We start from the raw sequence: 20517 nt of genomic DNA on the forward strand, positions 1-20517 counted from the left end.
GGTGCCCCAGCCCTGTCACCACTGCCACCTGCCCAGGGACATGCCCGTCTGTGCTGTGCTTTGTCACCCCGAGGGCTGGGCCCCCCCAGCAGCACCTCACCAGGTGCAAGCCCCTTTGCGTGCTGCTTGCACAGAACCCCCCAGCACCCCGGGTACCCGGCCCAGCCACCAACACCAGCACGCCGTGGGGTGCCGTGGGGTGCCGTGGGGTGGAGGCTGACCCTGCTGGATAAGGGGTGTCAGGGTGCCACGGGGTGGTGGAGGTCAGGCACAGGGTGCCACGGCACAGCACAGTGCCAGAGGCACCCAGGCACAGGCCACTGGAGTGCCGTGGGGTGGCAGGAGCTGACCCAGCCAGACTGGGGGTGTCGGGGTGCTGCGGGAAACAGCTGGGTCAGGGCCCCCTGCCTTTGGGGTCCTGGCTACTGGAGCAGGGGGGGGTTGTGATGCGGCACAAGCTGCCAGCACCCGCTGCGCACCGCGCTCTTGAGTAGTTAATGAGTTGTAGGGGGGCCCTCGGCAGCGGCCAGGAACAGGCTGGAGCAAGCCCGCGGGCACTCACTCAGCTGCAGAGGAGGGGGCAAGCGCATTCCTGGGGTGGGGGGCTGGAAATACCTGCAGCACTCTGGTCAAACAGCCGTGCAAGGGCTGGGGGAGCCGCATGCACAGCAGCACCCCACTGCCTTGGGGTGGCTCTTTTTGGGGACACTGAGCCCCAGGATGTGACTGCTCATGGGACAACCACGCCTGGGCAGCCGGCCTGTGCCTGCCTTGTTTTTCTGTCGCCGGTTGCTACTCAGCCAGGCCTGCCAGGTGGATGGGGTGACGCTGCCAGAGTGTTACGTGCTCTGTCTGCTTCCTTCAAGGACAAAACATTTGAGCAGGATGAGTAAAGAGGTTTATCACCTGGCCAGGGATCCCAATGGGCACACCCTGCCCAGCACGTCCCACGTTACACAAGGGGGATCGGGGGCTCAGGACAGGGGGATGGGTGGAAACGGGGGCTGTGTGGGGTCGGGGCTGCGTGGGGACTGCCAGCATGGGGTGCGTTGTGGCGAGGCAAAGGGGCTGCACTTTGTACGGTGATGCAAAGGTGCCTGAGTGCACCCTGCTCTCACTGAGCCACAGTGAGATAAGAGGCAATCTGCAAGCGGATAAAAACCCCAACAAGGCTGTAATCTTAAATAAACTCCCTTCCTTTTGGACACTATGTTAAACGTGAGATCTGATAAGGTGCTCCAGAAATACAACAGACTGTGACCTACAGCATCCCTGCTGAAGAGGCTGGGCTGCGGGAGTGCCGTGCCGTGCCGTATCATGTCATGCTGCCTGGTATAGGGGCCCGGGCTAGGATCTGGCCATGGCCATGTCCAGCATGTAAGCACAGACGAGGGATTTCCAGGAATTTCCAGGCCCTGCTGCCTTTAGGAAGGGTTGTGAAGGGGCAGTGGTGGATGTGGGCTCCCCAAAAGGCACCGAGGTGCAGGGTGGGCAGCAGGGCTGGCACTCAGAGCCCATGGAAGTGCACCGCAGCCCATCCAGCTCCTTGTCCGGGCTTCCCAGTGCCACGCCGTGGTCTCCAGATTGCACCCATCCAGACCCACGCCCCGAAACTAGGCCTCTGCCGGCAGTGGCCATCTCAGGTGGCTTCTCCCCCTCCCTCCCCTGCGCCAGCGCCATCTCTGCAAACAAAGGGGAGGGTGTGGGACGCTGCGACCGAGCCAGTGGCGAGGAGCGTCCGGCAGTGAAACCCCACCCCGGGCGGGCGCTGAGCGAGCGCAGCCCGGCCCCGGCCCCGCCAGCCCTTATAAGCGCAGGTGCACCCAGGTGTAAGCCGATCCCCAAGGCTGCAGCGGCGAGCGGAGCCCGGGGTGGTTTCGGTCAGTGGGTTCCTTTCCGCCATCGCCTGGGGCGCGCTGAGCCGGACACCATGTCTATGGGGCTGGAGATCGGTGGGGTGACCCTGTCGGTGCTGGGCTGGCTGTGCAGCATCATCTGCTGCGCGCTGCCCATGTGGCGGGTGTCGGCCTTCATCGGCAACAACATCGTGACGGCGCAGATCATCTGGGAAGGGCTGTGGATGAACTGCGTGGTGCAGAGCACGGGGCAGATGCAGTGCAAGGTGTACGACTCCATGTTGGCGCTGCCGCAGGACCTGCAGGCCGCCCGCGCCCTCCTGGTGGTGGCCATCGTGCTGGCCGTGCTGGGCCTGATGGTGGCCATCGTGGGCGCCCAGTGCACCCGCTGCGTGGAGGACGAGACCACCAAGGCCAAGATCACCATCGTCTCCGGCGTCATCTTCCTGCTCTCCGGCATCATGACCCTCATCCCCGTCTCCTGGTCGGCCAACACCATCATCCGGGATTTCTACAACCCGCTGGTGCTTGAATCGCAGAAGAGGGAGCTGGGCACGTCCCTCTACGTGGGCTGGGCAGCCGCCGCGCTCCTGCTCTTCGGGGGGTCCCTGCTCTGCTGCTCCTGCCCCCCCAAAGATGAGAGGTACGCGCCCAGCAAGGTGGCCTACTCCGCCCCACGCTCCGCCGTCACCAGCTACGACAAGAGGAACTATGTGTGAGCCCCCACTTCCCCGCCCCGGCCCCCCGAGGGGCTCGGCCACCCGCACCCCCACCTCCAGCCCCGTCCGGCGGGATCGGTGCCACCAGGGACCCTCCGCCCCGCGGGCCGGGGAGAGACCCCGTCCCCGAGGGCACCCCGACCCCGGCGAGAGTGGGCAGAGGTGGGGGGCGATTGGGGGGGGGGGCAACGGGAGAGGTCCTGGGGTCAGGGCTGGGCCGCGGGAGCGGGAGCCGGGCGGGCGGCTGTGTAAATACAGACGGTTTCGTGTAAACAGAGCCAGTTTCGGGTTGCCAGGAGAGCTCTTCGCATGAGCGCCAGGAGGAAGCGGCGGTGCCCCTGTGCCCTGCCCCGCCAGCCCCCGGCCCCCTGGCCCCCCCGCCGGCCAGGCGCCTTCTCTCCCTGTTACGCGTGGTCTGTACGAGTTACATTTGTCAATAAACGTGTCCTGTTTTGGTAGCTGCGTGTCCTTGGAGAAGCTCTCCTCAGCTGGATGGAGGGGGGGACATGTGGGGTGGGAGTCATCTGCGGGACAACAGCTTCAGCCCCACGGGCTGAAAGTGTGGAGCTAATTAGCACAATTAAGGAAGAAAATGCCAGCCCCGGAGCCGGGATGGATAGGAACCCACCGCAGCCAGGACCATCTCTTTGTCCTCTCAAACAGGGGCGTGAGCACAGAGCTGTCCCCATGCCAGGAGCCACCCCACCGGGAATGGAGCCCACCAGGGTCACCGGGGACGCCCCCCCTGGCCCCGCAGGAGCAGCAGCGTCCACACAGCACCAGATCTGGGGACATGCAACTCCCAAGTCCCATCCTGTGCCCCAGCCCCTCCTTGCTTTCTCTCCCCCTCTGGCTCCCTCCCAACCCATGGGACTGCCCTTCTGGGGTCTGGTGGTCCCGGGGAGGGCTGCTCTCCCCCCACACACACTTTTGAGGGTACTGCTGGCAGCGGGTGGGTCTGCAGACACCCAAGCAGCCGTTCACATCCTGCTGCTGACACTCCCTGCCCGCTCAGTACAAAGTCTGGCTCTCCGGAGGGGAAGACGGGCTCTTTCCCCCCCAGCAAAGGCTGGGGTGAGGCCGCATTGCACAACCGCCCGTACCGCCCGTTCCCAGCCGGCGGCATGGCACGGCTCGGCTCGGCTCGGCCCCACAGGGCCCCCGCCTTCCCGCCACGCTCCAGCGAGCAGGGACAAAGCCGCAGGTGCATCGCCCCGTCCCGTGTGGGGCCGCCGGCTGCTGCCTCCTCTCGGCCCTTCCCCGGCCCACCGGGGACGTCCTGCAGCCGCCGCTTGGAAAAGCGCTGCCCAGAGGCAGGGCAGAGCAGGCGGTTTCGCCACTCCCGGTCCGACACCCCCGTGGGCAGGCCGAGCCCGCGGCGACCTGCACGGCTCCGGTTCCCCGGCCCCACCTGGCCCCCGATAAGGATCGGCCGCGCTGCGGAGCGGAGCAGCCCGGCTGGGGCCGGCCTGGGGCTCCTGGGGACAGCGGGGCGCTGGCACGCGGGGCCTGCGGGCAGGCGGTGACCTTGCTGCCTGCAGGCGGAGGCCGGCAGCGAGCACAAGGAGGCCTTTGAGGGACGCGGCCCCCCCCGGTTCCACCCCTGGTGTCAGCTCTCCCCTCGCTGGCTCTGCGACAAAGGCAGCGCTGCGGGGCCGGGATGCCTGGTGCGGGGAGGCGCTGCCGCCGATCACCCGAGCGTGGCTGCGGGGCACCAACGTGCACCCACGTGCTGCCGGTGGCTGCGTCCTGCGTCCTGCCACCGCACAGCACGGCACGCGTCCCCTCGGGGTGCCATGGGGAGCAGGGTGTGGGCAGCATCACGCAGGCCTGGGGGAGTCCCCAGGATGGCAGAGGTCTGGGGGCAGCACCGCACATCCTCGGTCCCAGGTCCCAGGCGGGGCTGGAGCCCCATGGGGACGGGGACGGGGACGGGGACGGGGACAGGGACGGGGACAGCTGCCTGCACGGAGCTGGGCGTCAGACGGGCAGTGTGCGGGGACACGCGGTGTGACGTGGTGACAACGGGGGGACACGGTGGCACACCATGGTGCACGGTGACACGCACGGTGACACACGGTGACACACGGTGACACACACCCGGTGACACCTCTGGCACACGCGGCCCCGTTCTCCGAGGCCCGCTCCGGGCGCTGAGTCACGGCGCCGCCGCCCCCTCCGGCCGCCAGGGGGCGCGCGCGGGCAGCGGCGGGGGGCGGGGCCGCCGGTTGCGCGTCACGTCCCGCGCACCGCCCGCCGCCGCCGCCACAGCCGCCGCCGCCATGCTGCGCCGCCTGCCCCGCCGCCCCCGCCCGCCGCCGCCCGCCGCCCGCTCCGCCGTGACGTAAGGGCCAGGGAGGGAGGGAGGGAGGGAGGGGGCGGGGCCGTGCCAGGAGGGGCGGGGCTGCACCCCCCGCTTGTCCCCGCCCCCCCGCCGTGTGACCCCGCCCCTCCAGGCCCCGCCCCCTCTGCCCCGCCCTGACGCCCCCCCCCCCGCAGGGCCGTGCCCCTGTCCCACGCGGCGCTGGGTCCCGCGGGGCCGCGGCCGCCCCTGGTGCTGCTGCACGGGCTGTTCGGCAGCCGCGGCAACCTGCAGACAGCGGCCAAGGCGCTGGCACGACGCAGCGGCAGCCAGGTGAGGCCGGGACCCGGGACGGGGGGGACGGGGAGGCCGCGGCGGTGCCCCGGGGCTGGGGGCCGTGGCCGCCTGTGGTGCCGGTGCCGGGGGTGACGGGGCGCTGCCCGGCAGGTGCTGACGCTGGACGCCCGCAACCACGGCGGCAGCCCCCACAGCCCGGTGATGACGTACGAAGCCATGAGCCTGGACGTGCAGCAGCTCCTGGCCCGCCTGGGCATCGCCAAGTGCATCGTGCTGGGACACAGCATGGGCGGCAAGACGGCCATGGCGCTGGCCTTGCAGCGGGTCGGCGGGCGCCTGAGGCCGGTGGCGGGAGCGGGCCGGGTGGCGGGACGCTGCGGGAAGGGGGTGGTGACCGCGAGGTGGGGGGTGACACCCGAAGGAGCTCGGGGATGGGCACGCGGAGCTCTGCGCTGGGGCAGGAGGAGGCTGGAAGCCTTCGAGGAGCCTTGCCGGGAGCCCTGCACCTGGCCCCACCACGCAGAGTGGGGCTGGGAGGGCTCGGCCCGCGTCCAATGTGCCCCGCTTGTGTCCCCAGCCAGACCTGGTGGAGCGCCTCATCTCCGTAGACATCAGCCCTGTCTCAACCACGCTCGTCTCCGAGTTCTCTGCCTACATCTCCGCCATGAAGTCTGTGAACATCCCGGCCGGTCTGTCCCGCTCTGCAGCCCGCCAGCTGGCTGACAGTCAGCTGAGTCCAGCGGTCCAGGTGGGAAATCCTTCTACTGGAACGGGGCTTCTGCTCCTGGCCCGTCCCTGGGACACTGAGCTTCAGGACCACAGTCCCTGCTGGGCTCTTCCCTCTCCTGCTAGCTCGGTGCTGGCCTGTGCAGCTGGGCCGCCAGGGCACTGGGGGACTTGGCACACGGAGCCTGTGAGGCCTGCGGGGTGGGCTGGAGGGGACAACACAAAGGTGCCAGCACATCCTGAGGGCGCGTTGCTCTCACTGATGAGCGTGTTACCCACCAGCACGTTCCCCTTTTGTGGCAGCACCCGCAGCTGAGGCAGTTCCTTCTCACCAACCTGGTGGAGGTGGAGGGCCGCTACGTCTGGCGTGTGAACCTGGAGGCCATCTCCCACCACTTGGAAGATATCATGAGCTTTCCTGTCTTCCACAAGCCATACCCTGGCCCTACACTCTTTCTGGGAGGATCCAACTCACCCTATATCAGGTGGGACTGGAAAGAAGTCCGTGGTTTGACCCCTCGTGATCCTCTGCAGCTGCTGAGGGTGCGAGGAAGTCCCAGGAGGGGGGAGGTCCTGGAGTGAGCCCTGTGCCTCCAGCAGCCGGTGACACCAGCACACTGGAGAGCGAGGAGGAACCTGGGGGCAGCCCCAGGCCTTCCTAGCAGTGAAGGGAGATGTGGTCAGAGCTGGGCTAGTGCTTGGGGAGTGTGAGGGCAGACATTTGGACAGACCTCTGACCGCAGCTCCCATCTCGTGTTCACTCGTCCTGCAGTTCCAAAGACTACCCAGAGATCCAGCGCCTCTTTCCCAGGGCAGATATCCAGTTCATCGAAGGTGCAGGTCACATAGTCCATCAAGATAAATTTGAAGAATTCATCACCGCTGTCCTCAATTTCCTGCCACCACCATAGCACTGGGGACCAGGGTTTCTGCAAACATTGTGTGAGACCTGAGGAGCCCTGGGCAGTGGTGCAGGGCTCCTGGGCTCTGGGCAGAGGGGCTCATCCTGGACCAGCTGCCCCCTTCGCAGTCCTAGGACTTCTGCCATCCCCGCACACATGGAGCTGGAGCTGAGACACATTTCCATGCCCATCCCTCTGAGTTCTCCTGCAAGCTCTCTGGGACACTGGTGGCACTGGCCCAGGCTGCAGCCTGCCTGCACTGCGATGTTTCAGACACTAGGAGGAGGCAGGAGAGTCTTCTCCTTCCCTACTGCCAGACCACCTGGTAGCGGAGCTGCAGAACTTGCAATAAACCTGACTCCATGCCAAGGTAGAGAACAGTTTGGATGTGGCTATGGAGGAGAATGGGAGCAGTGGTGGGCACAGGAATGGGCTCTGGCTTACCTGAGGGGATGCTGGTGGGGCTGGCGTGTTAGACATGGGTTTAAGGAACCCTCATGGCTCCCAGAGGGAATCACATCCTTCCTCCACCTCCAGGCAGTGTGAGGACATGGAGGGAGCTGCCTCCTGAGAAAGGCAACGCTGTGGGCCTGCAAGGGGGAGCTGCAAGGAAGGAGCAGTGGGAACAGGGCCACCCACCCTGCTTTGGGCTTGGTGGCCTGGGTAAGGGAAGGCTTTGCATTCACTTTCTTTCCCAAGGGACTCAGCCAAAGGAGATGGAAACCTGGAAAGCATGCAGACTCTGGGCAGAAACTCGAGATGCCAAGGGACAGCAGGGCATGAGGCAGCTCTGTTGTTGCATCCCCCTCGTGCCAGAAAAGACAAACCATAGCTCTTGCACAACTCGGGTGAGGACTAGAGGAGACACTGTCATAGAATATCCAAATTGGAAGGGACCCGCGAGGATCATCAAGTCCAGCTCCTGGGTCCTGGTGTCCCAGTGGTGCAGAGAGCAGATACACACGGAGCAGTCGTGGGCCTCCAGGGCAGCCCCAGGCAACACGTGCCCAGCCACCCTCAGGGTGGGCACCCCCTCTGATTTCCACCCTCCCACCTTGCTCACAGCTGCCGCAGGAACGCAACACAACAGCAGCTACTGCTGGCTATGGTGACCATCCACCCACCACAGGCTAGAGGCAAAGAAGAGGTACTGTCTGATGTTAAAAACCCTTTATTAGATAACATGTAGAGTCAGAGACAGGGTGGAAGTGGCTGTCGGAGATCTGTCACTGCTGGGGAGATGCTTCACAGGCTCTGCTTGACTAACATCTCTTTACCATTGCCATGTTTGCATTCAGTGCTCTACTGACAGGCATCCGCTGCTCCCTGGCAAGAATTTGCTCAGAGGTTGCAGGCCACAAAAGGAAAGTAGGAGACCACGGACTATTTTATTCCAGTCTGAGGTTGCCTAGAAGAGAGGGCAAAAAGAACTGGTTCAGAGATTGTGTTTCTACAGAGAACACAATTCTTGGCCTTTACTCCAAGGACAGAAAAGGAAATTTTCCTTAAGTGCATCACTCTGAAGCGGAGCTGAATTCCCCTTGAGTTTGAGCCTTCTGCTGTATCACTCCCAAATTCAAACACTTTCTCTGTCCATGGCTTTTTTTTTTTAAACCCATCGGAGAACATTAGACCAAGACGCCCCTGAAACAGGTGCTCAAGGAAGTTGTTTTGGTAGCCCGTATCTGCTGTAGCCGCTGGGAGATGGGGAACAAGTCAGGCCAGTGCCTGGCACCTACTACCAGTACTCGTGTCCTTTGGACATACAGCCTAAGCTGTGTGGTCTGAAGCCAGGAGAGATGGGGAATTTATCCCTGCTCCTGCCCTCTGACAAGATTACCAGGTTTGGGCCACAGAGAAAAGGCTGCTGTAGAGGTGTGAGGTGAAGATACTCACGGCAGGCAGATCAGTGGCCTGGGAAGAGATAGAACTTCCTGAGCATTGTAGTTCTTTCTTGTGTTGGCAACTGCTTAGGGAAGTCTTCAAAGGAACGTTGGACCTGGGGTGAGAGAATGGGGAGAAATGAGGACACCCCTTCCCAGCATGGGAACAGCGTAGGGAATCAGGAGACGTTCCCAGGAAGGTGTCTGGTGGCACAAGGGGCGCCATGGGCTGCACCAACACTCCAGGTTCTCACACACCCACCACACAGCGTGATGCTGATACCCCTGGAGATCCAGCTGATTTTCCAGGCCAAACCAGAGCGCCTGGACGTCTTTCCTCAGGAGTTTGCTCCTGAGGCCTGCAGAGGAACAGCCTGCCCTGGCCAGAGCTCTGCTTGGAGCTGGGCCCTGCTCCCAGAGCAGTATCTCTAACCACTGCATAGCTGTATCTGCATTTGACTGCAGAGCCTCACCTTTCGGAACAACTCCTGCAAGTCACTGTTAAAGGCATGGTTTCGAAACTGCTCTACCAGTCTCTGGATAAAAATGGAGCCTGTTACTGGGCTTCTCCAGGAGACGGTATCTGGGGAGACAAAACATGCCAAGTGTCATTTCCCTGGTGTTCTCCACTGCCACAGTGATTAACACTGGGTGCTACAGCAGGAAACAGGGTCACCTTCTCTGGGATATTTGTATTTGGCCTATCTGACCTGCAGGATAAAGAATGGGAAAAGGACAGAGCATTCCAGGGAGGCTGGCTGGGATATATCCTCCTCAAGCCTCTCTGTCCACCCTGCTGCCAGCCACACTCCTGATGTGTGCCAGCTGGCATGGCCTGGAGCCATCTGACCGAGCCAGACTCCCTGCAGGAGACAGCTGTCCCCAGCCAGTCGCTGCGGTGAGATAAAAGGGCTGGGGAAGGTGTGCGGGCAGAGCTGGTGAGGAGGCTGGGGCGAGGGCAGGCAGCCAGGCAGGCTTCCCTTCTGGGGAGCATTGCAGCACCAGGGTGCCTAGTGCATGGGTGAGAGCAGCCCCAGCTCAGAGTGTGCCAGGAGGGCACAAAGCTCCAGCCCTGGTGCCACTCACCCAAACAGGGCTCGGGGCCTGGCACAGCCGTGTACCCTGGCATCAGGGCACATTGCCCTCTCCAGAGGCTGCTCCAACCCCAGAGCAGTGCGTGCCAGAACACCCGACGGAGAGGACCCCCAGGCAACCTACCCCAAGGAGGTGGTGTGGAATAGACCCACGGCACGGGGAATGGCAATCCTGTCCCCCTCACCTCCCCTCAGACAGGAGAACTATCTCCCAGGAATTGCTTACCAGGTGTGGAGGAATATAAAGTGGCAAAATCACTCTCCAGGTGAATTAATCTGAATTTTTTACATCGCCGCTTTAGAATGGTCATGCTGTCTGAGCTGAGAGCAGGCATCTCGGAGATGGCTGAGTCAGACACCAGCACCGACCCCCTGTTGTCTAGGAAGACAGGGCCAGCCATCAGTAGTGGGGTGCCCCAACCTCACCCCGTGCTTGGGGCAGACTTGCCCTGGGAGAGCCTGTCTGGCTTGCTCACCTGACAGGCACCCCATAGTGGGAACTCACCTCCACGGCAGGACTGGATAATAACCACCTTGGGTTTGCCAATCAGTGCCTTGCAGTGCTTGTTGTTGAAGTTCTCATATATGGTGCCAAGGGAAAGGATGTCTGTGGTCTCATCTCTGCTCTTGGTTCCACAGAGCCCAGTCCTACGTCCGTGGGACATGAACACCAGGAAGGTGCTGTCAGAGGTCAAATGATCTTTGTGACCTGCAAAATCCTTCATGACCATGGCCATCTCCTGCAAGCCACAAGGCAGGAGCATCATACTCCTGTAATCAGCTGTGTGGAGATCCAGCCACCAGCTGTCAACAGGAGCCAGGGACAGAGTTGTTCCCATGGTGCCTGAGATCCCCCAAAGCCATGTCTACTCTGAGCCCCCCATGCCCATTGCACACAAGGGTCTCCACACCATTTGTGGGGCCAGTGCCAGCTGCTTTGTACAGTCCTTTACCTGGGAAGTTAAGTTTTCATGGAGGTCCACCCTGTAGCCCAGCCCCTCCAGCAGCTTCATCATTTCCTTCACATCCACTTCAGCCCCCTCTCGCTGGCTGAGGTGCTCAAACTCTGTGTTGCAGATGAGCAGAGCCCTACGGGTTCGTGTCTCCCGTGGCAAGAGTATGGGATAGATCTGTGAGGAGGGAGGGAGGTGACACTCAGCTGTGGGTGGATGAAGGGGAATTTTCTTGGGAAAAGCACGGAGAAGGCCCACGGACACAGCATCCACACCTCCCTTTCTCTGGGAGATCACCCCAGAGCTCCTGCTCCTGGGCCAGGGAGGACCCTTAGTAGCCCTCGCCCACTCTGGTGGGCAGCAGGTCTGTGCTCCGGCCCTCCTCTCATCTCCTCCACCCACAGCACCTGATTTCCCTCTGCTTCCTGGATGCGCTGGTACTCGCTTAGGGAGCACTGCCGGATCCACTGCTGGCCCTGGATGCTAACGGGGGGCTGCACACCAGGGGACCCTGTAAACACAAACTCCCACGGTTACACGGGGAAGGACAAGCAGAGACTGTCACAGGGCATGATTGGGCAAGCAGAACCAGGCTCTGCCACACAGGTGTCCCTGTTCAGTCCCACAGGGGACAGTCCCCCAAGAGCCTTGTCATCGCTGCATGGCAACGGGGACCCACTGCCACAGCGCAGTGACACTGGGAACTCCCAGCTGCTCCCACGTCTCCCTCCAGCACCCTGCAGGAGGCACCCAGCGCCTCAGCATGGCTGGGGCAGGCCACAGCCCCGCGTCTCTCACCCGAGCCGGTGGCCAGACCCAGCTGCTCCACCAAGGTGTGATCATGCTTCCTGAGGCTGTCGATGAAGATCTGGCTGGCCTTGGAGCCCTTCAGGCGCACAGCGTCAATGAGGCAACGGGCCTTGTCACCTGTCACTGCATAGCCTTCTTGTACCTCATCCACTTCTCCCTGGCTCAGCACCTTGTGGGCCAGTAGGTCATCCAGAAGCTTCGAGATCAGCGGCTTCCGCACACGCTCCACGAAGTCCGCACGCACCTTCAGCAGCTCCTGGTCTGCAGGGTGGCCACGTCAACACCCAGAGCCCTCGCAGGCCACAGCTCCACCGCCCTCCCCAGCCATCCCCTTTCCCCTCTCTTCCCTCAGCGCTCCTCCTTGCCCACCCGAGGGTGTCCCCACCGCCCCCCAGCTTTTTCACCAGCCCCGGGCGCTTCCCGGGCCGCCCCCCGCCTGTCCCTGCTACCGCACAGCCACGGAAAGCGCCCCGGGGGGACACAGCCCTGGCACGGGGCCGCGCCCGGCTCCTCAGCCCGCACGCTGCGGTGCCCCGGGCCCAGCAGGGCCCGTCCCGGCGAGCCCCACTCACCCGCCATCCCCCTGAGGAAACCGAAAGCAAACGCGCCCCACACGCTCCCGCCCCGCTTCCTGCCTGGAGCCCTGACACGGCCCGCCCGAGCCCCGCCGCGGCCCGGCCGCGAACCCGCCGCGCACAGCCCCAGGGCCCTGCCCACGGCCCCGCCCGCAGCCCAGCGCCTCCCCTCGGCTCGGGGGGGCCCCGCCCTCGGCAGCAGCCCCCGGGCCGGGCAGAGGCGGCCGCAGCACCGGGACCCCCCAGCCCCCAGGGGCCGAGCGCGGCCCGCCCTGAGGTGAAGGCCTGGCCGCGCGCTGATTGGCCGCGGCGGGACGCGCTGTGATTTCTCATTGGGCGCCGCGCGCCGCGCCCCGCCCCTCCCCGCGCGCCGCGCCCCGTCACGGGATAGGCTGGCGGGCGAGCAGAAGGGCGGGGCCCGGCGGCCGGCTCGGCGCTGGGCGGGGACGCGTTCCGCTCGCTCATTGGCCGGCCGTGCCGGCGGCGCCGGGCGCTGATTGGCGGCGCCGGGCGGGGCGGTGGGGGCAGGGCGGGGAGCTGCACGCGGCACGGGCGGGAGCGGCGCGCGCCGACACAGGTGAGGGCCCGGGGGGGGCGGGGGGGGCGGGGGGGGCTCCGCGGGCCGGGGCCGGGGCAGGGGCAGGGGCCGGGGCCGGGGCCGGGGCCTCGCCTCCTCCCTCCCTCCCGGGGCAGGCCGCCGGCAGATCTCTCCCCGGGGCCCGGTGCCGGCCCCGCCGAGCCGCAGCCCCGTGCCCGGGCGGCTCCGTGCCCTGCCCTCCCCGCGGCCGCCCTGTTCCCTGCCCGGTTCCCTGCCCGGTTCCCTGCCCGGTTCCCTGCCCGGTTCCCTGCCGGCCCTGCCTCGCCCGCGGTTCTCCGCTCGGCCGGGGCTGCTCGGAGCCGCCCTGGTCCCGGCGGCGGGGGCGATGCCCGCAGGGTGCCCGTCCCGGTGCGGGCAGCGGGGCCGGGCCCGTCCCTGCGGCCGGCGGGCTCCTGCCGCGAGCCCCCCCGAGGTGCTGCTGTTGGCGAGGCGGAGCTGCCCCCGCTCCCCGCGGCCTGTCCTGAGAGGGAGAGGCGGCCTCAGGAACCGGCCGCTCGGTACAGAAAAGGGGCCGGAGGTAAAACGAGCTCGTGCCCCGGGCACGCGTGGGGCTGAACGGGACGGGTGCGTGGGGCTGTGCTGGGAGTCGCTGAGTGACGCCTCGCAAGAAAACCCAGCGGCGTAAACTAACCGGGAGTGTTCCTACATGGGAGGAAGGTGAGCGGGAAAACATCTCCGTGCTGTGTACTTGCACAGGCTCCCAGGGTGAATACGGCCCGAGAATTCATAACTGGCAAGCAGCTACAAACAAAAGTTTGTACCTTTGTCTTCCGTCCTTGCTGGCCCACCCTCCAGTGCAGCTTCATTGCCCCACGGTTCTCCGTCTGCTGGAGAGCTTCGGGACTTGGATGTGGTCTCACCATGGCACTGTCATGGTGTGCAGGGAAACGTCAATGTCTGGGAATTTGGACAGCGGTGAACGGAGGAGAGAGACAATTTAAAAAAATTACCTTGCTCCTAGCGAGTTGGGTAACAGATGAATTCCTGCTGGCAGTCCTGGCTCACCCCCCAGGATGTCTGTACCACTCCTGAGCTGGGAGGAAGTGATCCACATGCCCGCATCCCGCTGCCCCTCCCAGCTGTCCTGCAGAGGCGGCTGCTCTCCCCGCGGCCCATGGATAGGATTTCCCTGCAGAGGGGTCAGATGATTAGCTTATAAATAGTAAAATGCCTGTTCGGGACTACGAGTGGCATGGTTGGGCCGCAGCCTCGCTCCCTGTGCTGCTGCTCTGCCTGCCCAGTGAGCGCAGCCTCGTCTGCGCCTCGGAGCGCGAGCCACCTCCGAGCAGTAAGGTGGGCATTCTGTCCGAGGTGGTGAACTGCTGCAAGCGTCGGCCTTTGAGGAAGGAAGCTGCCCCGCTGCGAGGCGCTTTGGCTCTGCAGCCAGAGCTTTGCAGCTGTTTGGAAAGGCTGCGGCCATGGCGATGCCCTGCGTCGCTCTTACACACTGAGGTGGTCTCCGGTTACTTGCTGGCGCATTTAACTGGGAGCCCGAGTTGAAATGAAACTGAAACACGTTTAGGGGTTGAATCCCATGTGATATGTGCCCGTTTTCCTGCAGGAGAGTGTTTATTCATGCGGGGGAGCCCTCTTCTGCCCAACCTTCCTCGAGCTGAGGTTTTGTCGTGGAGCCGTACCCAGCTTTGCTCCTGAGCTGGGGGAGCCCCTTCCCCTTCTGCAGGGAGCGGTGCTGTGCTAGGGACTGGGAATGGCTTCGTGTGGCTTTGCAGCATCCCTCTGCAGGCCTGATTGATCTGTGTGGGGTAGGTTTGAAAGCAGTGCCGTGGCTTTCACAGGGGATACAATGAAGGGAAGTGGCAGAAGCAAAGCTGAGGAGGTGGCTCCTGCTCTTTGTAGTGGCAATGACCTTGTTGTTGCTTTTTCTTTTGACTTGGTTGCTCTTTCTTGGTTGAGAGATTACCTCAAATTTCTTTTTCAAGAGGGAGTAGCCTGCCCATGACACATCTCTGGAGAGGAGAGTTACACGTTGGTATATTCTGATCCAGCTCACATTAAGTTACCAGCCTCTGAAGCTTCCTTTGCAGTTGTGTCTATTTGCAGGCACCTTATTCCTTTTAGCCTTTGGTTTAGAGCAATACCAGTCTTCCTTCCCTTGTGGATTGTATCCCTTATCTTCTAGGTGGAGCACTTGCTCCACAGCACGCTTGATACAGCTGATCTCATGCACTGGAAACCCCGTGAAGGTCAACTCTGCTGGACATTCAGAATGAGTTTTGCATTTGCCGCCACTTGTTTTCCTGGGGAAGAAAATGTGGCGCTCTCTCTTGCAAGGGTGCAGAGTTGGTCGGACTGGAGGGCTGGTGACAAGGACTGACAAGCTCAGCCTCGGAAATGGACTGGCCAGGAATAAGGTGGATGGGGCTGTTCCGATAGCAAAGTGCGGCCCCGTGCTGTTCACCTCCTGCCTGAGGCTTCACAAGAAGCCAAATCTGGTGGCATTTACTGAGGCAGGCGACTGCTGACTGCAGGCAGCTCCACCCCTCTCTGGAGGAGTCCGTCCTGGCAGCAGAAACATGGGTGGAAATCACGACTTACCTGCTTGGGGGCAAAGTCTTGTATCTGAACTTAAGCCCACATTCATGGTAGTATATCCTCTAGAGCTTTCTTCCGTTCCATAGCTCGAGCAGCGCTGACTAGGGAGCGGACTTGTTCCTTTTCCAGCCCGGCCAGTTCTTCGTTGCAAAATGAGGTTTTGGAATTGCTCACTCCAGCAGAGCGTGCGGGGACACGGCACTGCGTGCGAGTGACAGCTTTATGGTAAGGACCCTCCAGAACCAATTCAATTGCTTGCTCTTTGCCAGTCTTTCTCTGATGTTCTCTGTTGAAACTGAGAACCGCTCGGAGCAAAGGGTGCAGTTTGCATTGTTTCTTCTGGAAGCTTCAGAGGCTTTTTTGTGTTTCAGCCTAGGAACTCGTTACAGTAGCCAGCTTTCTCCTAGTGGTTGATTTTCTTGTGGCAACCCAGCATCAGTCTATTCGGTTGCCTCTGTTATTTCAACTGCACTGCCTGCCTTCCCAATATTATTTTTTTTTTTTTTTTAAGTCTTTCAAAGTAATCTGCAGAAGCACACTTTATTGCTGGTGCATGGCTGGCATTCAGCACTCAGCACCGTGCGCGCAGCGTGATACAGCCGGGCAGGAGTCTGTTTAGCTGTTTTAATGTGGAAGAGAGAAGCTGCTGCCTCGCTGAGCGTCTCGTTTATGAGGCATTGCACCCAGGTTTGAGGACACCTCACCAAGGGTGCTCGGTGAGAGCGCAGCCAGCCATGGCACAGCTCGCCTGGCAGCACTGTTACCCGGTGGGCCTCGTGTGGCCCGGGATGCTTGGGTGGAGGTGCAGGTGGATGTCTGGAGCCGTGCAGTTGTTGCTTCTCACCCCAATCAGCATCGTCTCAGCTTGTGCTTACTTCTGCTTTCTGACCGGACGGCATGCCCTGCTCCTACCTCCCACCAGCTGCAGCTGCCCCGGTGCCTTTGGTCACATCTCTTCTTGTGGCAGCCTGGATTTCCCACAGGCTAAAACTCTCCAACCTTAGTGAAAACTTTGGAGCAAGCCCAGTGTGTCTGGGTGCAGGCTGTCTGGACGCCTGTGCTGCCCTGACAGTCGGACTTAGGTAGACGGAAATCAGCCTTTTCAGGCAGGGAGGCTGTGCTTGGGCATGTTTCTGTTCCCTAAATGGAGCAGGCTGAGATGGCTGTGTTTGGATGTGGGGAGAATAGCAGTAGTGTTCTTCTGGTGAGCTTTGTTTGGTGAGCTCCTCTGGAAGTATCAGAGATTTCTTAAGAAGCTATCTGCTGAGGCTGTGCCAGCTTTACCTTACCAGCAGCCTACACTTAAGTGCAGTTGTAGAAGCTTTTGGAGCGCTGTTGTCAACCTTTCTGTACCTTCGGGTAGGTCTGGGGCCTTGGCAGCCCCTGGTCCTTCTGCAGCGCTCCTTCCATGCGCAGTGATGGACGCCAGGGTTTGTCAGAGCCTGATAGCTCTGTCTGTGGGAATTGCTCCCTCTGATGTTACAGTTCATGTTTACTTAAAGCTGAGGTCCTGGGGATGTGGGGAACCACCAAGGTGTGATCTGTGCCAGCTCCTGGGCAGCCCTTCCCCTGCTGTCCCACTGGGTTGGGACCCTGCAGAGGGATTAACTCTCCTGTTGCAGGGGTATCAGCTTTGCTTTCTGAGGACTTGAATCTTTTGTGCTTGCAGACCGCGTGCCTCGTTCTCCTCTGCAAACATCTCTCTCACCTGTGCGAGGCTGTTCATCACCTGCCTGGTATGTAGGGGAGAGCTCCTGCTTCTGGAAGGTGCCAGCACCTCATGTTTCTCTGTCAGGGGAGCTACTAGCCTGCATTTTTCCTTTCCACACCCTTCACAAGTGGATGACAGAGGCAACCACCCTGGGAAAGGGGAGCTCCCCATGCCCTGCGTGCCTTCTCTGGGGGACGGGAGTTCCCCCATGGATGTGTGGGAGCCCAGCGAGGGTATTCAGGGCCAGGAGACACCTCAGGGGCCAGGAGACACCTCAGCACTGCTGGGCTCGGGTGGGTGCTGGAACTACGCAGTGCGGTGCCCCCGTACAATGACTTATTACCAGATCTCGGGAGTTTTAGCCCAATGCTGAGGGCCCTGTGTATCCTTCCCTCTCCCAGCTCCTGACCGCTGCCCTTTATAAGGGCCTTGTTGCCTCTAACACAGAAGGTGAAAAGTGTCTCGGGCTCTGAATGCGTTACTGATGTGTGCTGGGCTTTGATGTCCACAACCAGCTGCTTATGGGAAGAGGAAGTCCCTTGATTTCAAAGGAGAAGTGCTCGTCTAAGCTGTGAAGTCCCTATTTTCTGGGGGGTTTCTGAACCTGTAAGACGTCACTGCAGTGGCTGCTGTCACCAAAGGCACACGCGGGGTGTTGAGCAGGAACACGCGCCCTGAAAGGAGGGCCCGAGGTAAGGGAAGGGCCGTGGTGGGACACTCCAGGGGCTGCGGGCACGTCCAGAAATCCCTGAGGGGCCCCGGAGCGAGTCCCAGCCTTTCCCTCTAGCTTTTTCAGATCGCACCACGGCTCAGGGTGATGTCAAACGCTCCTCGGTTCAGGAAGCCTTACAGGCACTGTCCTCGGCAGTGGTGCCTTGAAGAAAGGCGTCGCTGCGGCTGCTTTTCTCCGATCCTTCTACTGGTGTGACCTCCTTGGTCCTTCAGGTGGGCGTCTGCAGTGCCAGCCATGGTGTGGGGGTCTGGGGGAGGCAGCACCTTTTAGATACTTGTCCCAGGATAAATTGTTCCTTTTCTCATCTCTGAGTGGCTGCATAATGTGGTGGCACTGTGAGCATCGGGCTGCCAGCCCGCAGTGAAGCCCCTGCAGTTCTCAGAGACGAGTACACAATCAGAGGAGGAGCTGAACGGGCAGCGCTTCTTTATGAAGCATCAGCCGTGCCCTTTAGCGTGCTTGCAGCTGACTTAAGCCAGCATGCAAGGTGCTGTGGTGCCGTGCTCGGATTGGGGTGGCTCAGAGGCATGCTGCAGGGACCTGGGCAGTGGGTGCAGGGCTGGTTGTGCCAGTGGGCAGGTGACTCGCACCGCTCCCTCCCGTCCTTTGCACCTTCTTGGACTGACACGAGATAATTTCTTACCTGCTCTGTTCTTTGCTCTTTCCCCTCTCCTATTTTAAAAGCTAATGGCTGCTGCCTACTGGCTATGCTCCCTGCCCTTCCTCTCCCAGGAGTGTCACCCCTGGCATGCCAGCAGGCAGACTGATTCCCCTGCTGCCTCTGCCTCCTGTTGCCATCGAAAGGGGGTGGCCAGGTGCCCCCGGATGCTGGGTAAGAGAATCCTAGACAGAGCTGGCTTTGCTCAGCAAGGAGAGTAGATGGAGATTGTTTTCATGTGATAAAGCCGTTCAATGCAGAGGTTCTGTGCAGATAATCCAACTGCCTCACTAGAAAGCAGGGTGCTTTCTCTGCAGTTGCTAAATGAGACGAAAGAGGAAGCGAAAGTGTTTCAGTACTCTAAAGAGAACTAACAGTTTTGTTTGATAAAGCACACACGTAATGAAAAGTAACCCTCCCCTCCCTCCCTCTCCCCTTCTCTTTCTCTCTCTCTCTGCTGCATCAATAGCTCTTTCTGCTAGAGGAATTTCCAGCAGTGTGACAAACGATACAACCTGTGGGCTTGTCTTCTCTTTTTTGCAATACAAGAGGAAGTTACTTGGACTTCTCAGGAAAGGTTCAATAGGTCTGCTCCTCTAGCAGGAGGAAGTCACATTTTCAGCATATTTTACTAATGACGAAGCAGCCAAAATCAAAGCCTGAACGAGCACCCAATTCACATGGCAGAGTTCCCTGGAGCACAGGGCACCCAGAGGCAGGGTCCTGATGTGCTCATGCTGCAGGTGGCTGTGCTGCTGCTCCGGCTTCCCCTCAGTGCCCCGAAAAGTCACAGAGCTCCAGAGTTACTGGAGCAACGACTGGGAAGCAGGATGCCTTTTCCAGCACCGTGCCTCTGACTTCTCTCAAAGACACAGCTTTCCGCTCTGCCTGTTTTTCATTACTGCTGGTATCCAGAGCTATTGTGTTGCAGCCCTGGGTGCTAGCTTGTGTTGCAGTGCGCGTGTTGAAATGAGTAAGTGGTGCTGGGGAAATTCTGGCTTCAGCTGAAACTGCTGCTGGGTCTGCCGCTGATTTCAGCAGGCCTGGGATATCAACTGTTCGTGTCAGTGAGGCGCTGGCGTGCAAAAGGTGGCTGTCTCGGATTTAAGGAAAAAAGAAAAAAATCCCATTGCCTTCTGAGTTGTTGGTTTTTTTTGTTTGTTTGTTTTTTGTTTTTTTTTTTTTTGTATTCAGATATAGCAAGTCTGATGTATTTCATTTTTGGCCTAAATCTCTTTGAGGCAGGAATTCAATGCTGACGAGTTTTAGTGCAGTCAGTTACTTAAGGTAAGTGATCGCAGTCACTGCTCCTAGCGTAAAAAGAAGTTTGTATTAATTGCAGCAGATGAGTGTAAATCCTTTGGCTCCTTTTAGCATTGAGCTTGTCGTGTGACTGTCCCCATGCCCTGTCCTGGGCAGCGGGGAAGGGGCTCTGGGTGTGAATTTGTGCGGCTCATACTGTCAGATAAGCAGGGGACTTGCTATATATATCAAATTACCTTCTCTTTCCTTTTATTAATTGGCTAGGGATTTCCCTTTCTAAGCATGTCTGTTGAGAGGACGTCATGGGCAGTACTGTTTTTAGAAGTGGTTAAGCTCATGGTAGAGGGCAGGGGCCATAGCAGTTAAGCTCACCTGAATTTGCTGTCCTGCCCCATGGTTCGAGGTGAGTTGGTTCATGAAAGCAGGTTAGCGTGCAGCACAATCCTTTGACATGATTTTCACTGCTAAAGCACAGAGCTGTTCTGAAGGCTCCAGACACCTGGAAATGAAAGAAGACCAGGGACTCCAGGCTAATCTTCTTAAACCAGAGACTTCACGGGACTGGGGGTGGGAAGGGGGAATCCTTAAAGGCCGATGTAGGTGTTGCTTGGGATTGGGAGGGTACAATGAGAGACCCAGCCTGGCGCGAGCCTCTTAAGCAGGTTGCAGAGTCCCGTGCTGCGTGCACCTGGCCAGGGACAGGGCAAGGGGAGGTGGAGGCTGCTGTAGCTTAACCAAGTGCCCGTAGGCCGCTGAGCCACCAAACCCCACGGTGTCTCAGGACAGGTGATGTTACAGGGCGTCCGGTCACCCGGACAAACAGCAGTACTGGCTTTCTTTCAGACACTTCCCACTGACTGTCACAGCTGGGCTTTGGGTACTTG

The 20517-nt window shown here is 60.8% G+C and overlaps 4 protein-coding genes across 18 annotated transcripts in view; 3 read left to right on the top strand and 1 right to left on the bottom strand.

The window, feature by feature from the left end:
• Window positions 1–1818: 1818 nt before the first annotated feature.
• Window positions 1819–3033, top strand: LOC137842263 (claudin-3-like). The gene has a single exon (XM_068656067.1). It carries the CDS (start codon window positions 1931–1933, stop codon window positions 2573–2575), a length of 645 nt encoding a protein of 214 aa, XP_068512168.1. The 5' UTR covers window positions 1819–1930; the 3' UTR covers window positions 2576–3033.
• A 1737-nt stretch (window positions 3034–4770) lies between these two features.
• Window positions 4771–10042, top strand: ABHD11 (abhydrolase domain containing 11). 3 transcript variants are annotated; one of them, XR_011089047.1, is made up of 7 exons: window positions 4771–4919; window positions 5075–5210; window positions 5325–5498; window positions 5752–5922; window positions 6204–6385; window positions 7340–7465; window positions 7868–10042. XR_011089047.1 is itself a non-coding variant. In XM_068656395.1 (6 exons), the coding sequence occupies exons 1-6, from the start codon at window positions 4858–4860 to the stop codon at window positions 7371–7373; spliced, it is 759 nt and encodes a 252-aa protein (XP_068512496.1). In that variant the 5' UTR covers window positions 4771–4857; the 3' UTR covers window positions 7374–10042. The 3 variants fall into 3 exon arrangements, 2 of the variants coding, with proteins under 2 accessions (XP_068512496.1, XP_068512495.1); XM_068656395.1 differs by having other exon boundaries at window positions 7340–10042; XM_068656394.1 differs by lacking the exons at window positions 7340–7465; window positions 7868–10042 and adding an exon at window positions 6673–7171 and having other exon boundaries at window positions 4773–4919.
• Window positions 7958–13796, bottom strand: LOC137842404 (caspase-1-like). Of its 7 annotated transcripts, XM_068656389.1 has the most exons (10): window positions 13666–13776; window positions 13347–13456; window positions 11531–11803; window positions 11140–11243; window positions 10733–10909; window positions 10285–10519; window positions 10006–10158; window positions 9159–9268; window positions 8699–8801; window positions 7958–8210 (listed from the first exon to the last, which is right to left on the bottom strand). In XM_068656389.1, the coding sequence occupies exons 1-9, from the start codon at window positions 13767–13769 to the stop codon at window positions 8709–8711; spliced, it is 1359 nt and encodes a 452-aa protein (XP_068512490.1). In that variant the 5' UTR covers window positions 13770–13776; the 3' UTR covers window positions 7958–8210; window positions 8699–8708. The 7 variants fall into 7 exon arrangements, 6 of the variants coding, with proteins under 6 accessions (XP_068512490.1, XP_068512489.1, XP_068512492.1 ...); XR_011089046.1 differs by lacking the exons at window positions 13347–13456; window positions 13666–13776 and adding an exon at window positions 12240–12582 and having other exon boundaries at window positions 8643–8801; XM_068656388.1 differs by lacking the exons at window positions 13347–13456; window positions 13666–13776 and adding an exon at window positions 12240–12582.
• MTMR4 (myotubularin related protein 4) overlaps window positions 12610–20517 on the top strand; it is a 53133-nt gene continuing 45225 nt past the window's right edge. The window contains exons 1-2 of one of the 7 annotated variants that reach the window (XM_068656382.1): window positions 16771–17671; window positions 17767–17924. The gene's annotated coding sequence lies outside the window, so the exon portion shown is untranslated. The other 6 variants (XM_068656378.1, XM_068656380.1, XM_068656383.1 and 3 more) reach the window with 6 other exon arrangements.

The sequence above is a fragment of the Anas acuta genome, chromosome 19 (assembly GCF_963932015.1).
Source record: "Anas acuta chromosome 19, bAnaAcu1.1, whole genome shotgun sequence".
NCBI lineage: Eukaryota > Metazoa > Chordata > Aves > Anseriformes > Anatidae > Anas > Anas acuta.